Source organism: Eimeria acervulina, genomic scaffold, assembly GCF_000499425.1.
Source record: "Eimeria acervulina Houghton genomic scaffold, Eah_scaff1717, whole genome shotgun sequence".
Lineage (NCBI taxonomy): Eukaryota > Apicomplexa > Conoidasida > Eucoccidiorida > Eimeriidae > Eimeria > Eimeria acervulina.
Window position 1 is genome coordinate 1 of NW_013548987.1, and position 5,131 is coordinate 5,131.

At 45.0% G+C, this 5,131-nt stretch overlaps 1 protein-coding gene across 1 annotated transcript; it reads left to right on the forward strand.

The window, feature by feature from the left end:
• Positions 1-330: 330 nt before the first annotated feature.
• Positions 331-4,347, forward strand: EAH_00062520 (hypothetical protein, conserved; the record flags this gene model as incomplete). The annotated part of the gene is made up of 4 exons (XM_013393239.1): positions 331-1,040; positions 1,535-2,334; positions 2,999-3,711; positions 4,192-4,347. 4 exons carry the CDS (start codon positions 331-333, stop codon positions 4,345-4,347), a joined length of 2,379 nt encoding a protein of 792 aa, XP_013248693.1.
• Between the last annotated feature and the right edge of the window lie 784 nt (positions 4,348-5,131).

Sequence of the window (5,131 nt, forward strand, 5' to 3'; positions counted from 1 at the left end):
GCTGCTGCTGCTGCTGCGTTTGCTGCTGCAGCTGCTGCTTCTTCTTTAGTGTTGCTGGAGGGGGGTGAGGAGGGGTATGAAGATGTATATATTTAGGGTTTATAATAATGTATTAAGGGTGTATTAGCAGAAGAAGACGATGCAGCAGCAGCAGCAGCAGCAGGAGGAGCAACAACAGCAGCAGCAGCAGCGGCAGCGGTATTAGTAGTAGTAGTCTTATTAAATAGTTGTTGCTGTTATTCTTATTATTTGTCTTTGTTATATATTTTGCTGCTTCTGTTTGCTTCTATATTTGTTTATTTAACTTTATTTTATTGAATGCTATAATCTATGTCTCTTCCGTTCGCTGCTCTACGCAGCTGTGCTGGGGAGGGCGGACCCGATGGCCGCAGCAGCTTATGTGCTGCTGCTGCTGCAGCAGCAGGATCATCAGCAGCAGCAGCAGGAGCAGCAGCAGCAGCAGCAGGAGGAGCAGCAGCAGGGATTGCAGGAGTAGTAGGAGGAAGCTCTTCTTCTTCCGCTACCTCAGCAGCAGCAGCAGCAGCAGCGACAGCGACATCATCATCATCAGCAGCAACATCAGCAGGAACAGCAGCCCAAACAGCAACAGCAACAAATACAGCATCAACAACAACAGCAGCAGCAGCAGCAGCAGCAGCAGGAGGTAGCAGCTGCTGCACGAAGGCTTATGATAAAGAGTTATTTACATCGTTCTTAGCAGCAACATCCCGCCTGTTTTGCGATGATGAAGAAATTGTATTGCTAGACTTTCTTGCTGCTGAAGAGAAGGCATTTACAGAGAAAGAGTTAATAGACAGATTAGCTTGGCCAGAAAAACGGGTGAGAGAAGTCTGCGCTGCATTAGAGAGGCTAATGCTTATTCAGAAAGAACCGATGCATAGCAGCAGCAGCAGCAGCAGCAGCAGCAGCAGCAGCAACAATTTCAATAATCCTAGTCATCACCTACATAATGGTGCGACCTCCAGCAGCAGCAGCAGCAGCAGCAGCAGCAGCAGCGCAGTAGGAGAGGCCGCCTCCAGGTTCGTCTGCTGCTGCATCCTTATCTTTTATATTGTATACAATTTTATGTTTATATGTATATATATATTATATTATATGCATTTGTTGTTTGCTGCTGCTCTCTGTATTCTTATTGTTTTGTAGTTTACTTCAGTCGACTGTCTTTACTTCCTGCTCCTGCTGCTGCTGCTGCTGCTGCTGCTGAATGCGCCATGTTGCGTACTTTCTGCTGCTAGTGCTGCTGCTGCCGTTGCTGCTGCTAGTGCTGCAGCAGCAGCAGCAGGATTTGCGGGCTGTTTGCTGCTGCTTGTGTTGCTGCAGCAGCATCATCAATGCCTGTTTGTTTTTGCTGCTGCTGTTGCTGCTGTTGTAAGATTTGTATATAAGTGTGTCATCGATGTATGAATAAATATATTTTTTTTCTTGCTGCCCTATCCCGCAACAACAACAACAACAACAACAACAACAACAACTGTCCCTGCTGCTGCTGCTGCTGTTGCTGTTGCTGCTGCAGCGTGGAAGGTGGCGGGGAGAGCAGCAGCCGCGGGAATGTTATAATAGGTTTAGGAAGTGTAGGCAGTGTTGCTGCTGCTGCTGCTGCTGCTGCTGCTGGTGGCGGTGCTGGCAGCGGGTTTGTATATCGTGTGTCTCCTTACTGCTTAGCTGTTGTACAGTTTCGTTTAGAGCAGATGGAGATAAAGCTGCAGCAGCAGAAGGCAGCAGCAGAAGCAAGAGACGCATTTATTTGTCTCTGCTGCGGTAAGCAGTTTGATTGTCTTGCTGCTCAGCGGCTGCAGCTGGACCCTCACGACGCCACATTCCTATGTCATTGTGGGGCCAAACTCGAACACGAGGTACCTCCTGCTGCTGCTGCTGCTGCTGCTGATGATGATGATGATGATGATGATGATGCTGCTGCTGCTGATCGCGCTGCTGCTGCTGATCGCGCTGCTGATGCTGATGATCGCGCTGCTGCTGCTGCTGCTGCTGATCGCGCTGCTGCTGCTGCTGCTGCTGCTGCTGCTGATCGCGCTGCTGATGCTGATGATCGCGCTGCTGCTGCTGCTGATCTTGATGCTGCTGCTGATCGCGCTGCTGCTGATCGCGCTGCTGCTGCTGCTGATCGCGCTGCTGCTGCTGCTGATCGCGCTGCTGCTGCTGCTGATCGCGCTGCTGATGCTGATGATCGCGATGCTGCTGCTGATCTTGTTGCTGCTGCTGCTGCTGAGGTTACTGTTGCTGCTGCTTTTTTTGCTGCTGATCCTTGTGAAGCTGCTGTTGCAGTAACAGCAGTTTATGCTGTGTGTGGTTCTGGTGCTGCTGCTGCTGCTGCTGCATGCTGAGTATAATGTCTATTTGCATTGTTGATTTGTCTATAATTATAATGCGGCTAACATATAATATATTTACATTTAATTATTTATATATATTTATATATTTATTTACATATATATTTATTTATATATATTAATTTATATTTATTTATTTATTTATTTATTTATTTATTTATCTTTATCTGTAGGACACAAAAGCACATATTAATAATCTAACTTCGCTGCAGCAGCGGCTGCAGCAGCAGCTGCTGCCTCTTCGTAGCTTATTGAAGAAGTGCTGGGGCATGCAAATACCTTCATTTTCACCTGTATCAAGAACAGACAAGACAGAGCAACGAAGGCAGCAGATAAAGCCTATTAAACCTGCTGCTGCTGCTGCTGCTGCTGCTGTGGGTGGGCTTGAGGGGGGCCTCGCAAGCAGCAGCAGCAGCAGCTGCAGCAGCAGCGCGAAGCAACACTTTCATCCTGATACCTGCAGACCTTCAGGTAAGACTTCTTATGTTGCTGCTCTTGCTCCTAGGCTTCTGTTGGTGTTGCTGCTGCTGCTGTTGCTGCTGCTGTTGTTGCTGCATGAACGTGTGTGTGTGCGGCTGTTTGTTGATAGCTGTGTTTGCTGCTGCTGCTGTTTGCTGCTGCTGCTGCAGGGGAAGGTGCTGCAGCAGCTGCTGCTCCTTTCGGGGCTCAAGCAGGGATGCAGCAAGACGAGGCGCAGCAGGGGTCTCTAAGGAGGCCCTCGGCTGCTTCTGCTGCTTCTGCTGCTTCTGCTGCTGCAGCCACATCTGCTGCTGCTGCTGCTTCTGGAGGGAGAAGAGAGCAGATTAAGTTTAGTATGAAGGCGAGCAACAAACCTTCGGTGCGGGGCACCCCAGCCAATAGGCCTGGTACAGCAGCAGCAGCAGCAGCTGCTGCTGCTGCTGCTGCAACTGCAGCAGCCACTGCAACGCCCACAGGCCACAAGACAGCAGCAGCAGCAGCAGCATTAACAGCACCAACAGCAGCAGCAAACACGAAGAACGAAACAGCAGCAGACTTGCAAGCGGCCCGCAGTGTAGCTGCAGCAGAGGGACCTTTCGGCGCAGCAGCAGCAACAGCAGCAACAGCAGCAACAGCAGCAACAGCAGCAGCGACAGCACCGGCAGCAGTGACAGCACCGGCAGCAGCAGCAGCAGCAGCAGCACCGGCAGCAGTGACAGCACCAGCAGCAGCACCAGCACCAGCAGCAGCAGCACCAGCAGCAGCAGCAGCAGCAGCAGCAGCAGAAGAGGCTCCCCGGGTGTATATTTCACGTTTAGGGAGATACTTCTCAATTGAAGAGGCTGTAGAATATCAGCTGGAGATGTCTATAGAAGAGCATGAGGTTCGTCTTATTAATTAATTACTAAATTAATTAATTTATTTATTTATTTTATTTATTTATTTGTTTGCTTCTCTCTCTGTCTCTCTTTGTGTCTTTGCTTGTCTCTGCCTACCCGTCTGTTGCATGCGGCCCTCTGCATTTATCTATTTTTTGTATTTCTTGCTGCTGCTGCTGCTGCAGCTGTAACAGCAACTCGTTCTACTGCTGCTGTTGCCGTTGCAGCAGCAGCAGCAACAGCAGCAGCAGCAGTTTGGTGTGTGTCTGTGCAATTAAATATTTGTCTCTTTTCTTTATTTTGTTTGCTGCTGCAGACGTTCATGGAGCTCCAGTCTACCTATCTTGATGACCTTTGATTGCTGCTGCTGCTGCTGCTGCTGCTGCTGCCGAAGCAGCAGCGAAGCAGCAAGAGCTGCAGCAGCAAAGTAGTAGCAGCAAGAGCACCCGAAGGTGCTGCAGCAAAAGCTGCCCTAACATCAACAGCTGCAACAGCTGCAACAGCTGCAGCAGCACCAGCTGCAGCACCGACTGCAGCAGCCGCTGCAGCAACCGCTGCAGCAGCCTCTGAAGCAGCCTGTGAAGCAGCAGTTGCAGCAGCAACAGCAGCAGCAGCAGCAGCAGCAGCTGCTGCAGCAGTGAACGACTTTTGGCGTGGGGTGTATAGGGAGTTCCTCTTTGTTTTTTACGGTGTACGTGTTGATGCAGCAGCAAATAAATACTAGTTGTTTTATTTATAATACTTATTATTATTAATATTATTAATATTATTAATATTATTATTATCATTATTATTAATTATCATTATTATTATTATTATTATTATATTATTATTATTATTATTACTATTATTAATATTATTATTATTATTAATATCATTATTAATATTATTATTATACTTATTATTATTATTATTATTATTATTATTATTATTTTTATACTTATTATTATTATTATACTTATTATTATTATATTATTATTATTATCTTATAAGGATTTAATGAAGAGTATTTCATTTTTAAGTTAATGACAGACAAAACAAAATAAAAATAAAAATTGCAGCGGAGGAGACGAAGAGAGACAGCAAATGATGTTTATAAAAAATAATAAATAATAAACAACTAATAATAATACAATTAAATAAACAAAGATTAAATAAAAAGCAAATAAAGATTAAATAAATAAATAAATAAATAACTAAATAATAAATAAATAATAAATAAATAGGTATGGGTATAGAGAGATAAATGCGTAAGGCATTTAAGTAGAAAACTAAATAAATAAATAAATAAATAAATAAATAAATAAATAAATAAGTAAATAAATAAATAGGAAGTGAAGAGATTAAAATATATTTGTGTGTATATATATATATATATATATATATAGAGAGAGAGAGAGAGAGAGAGAGAGAGAGATGAAGCGA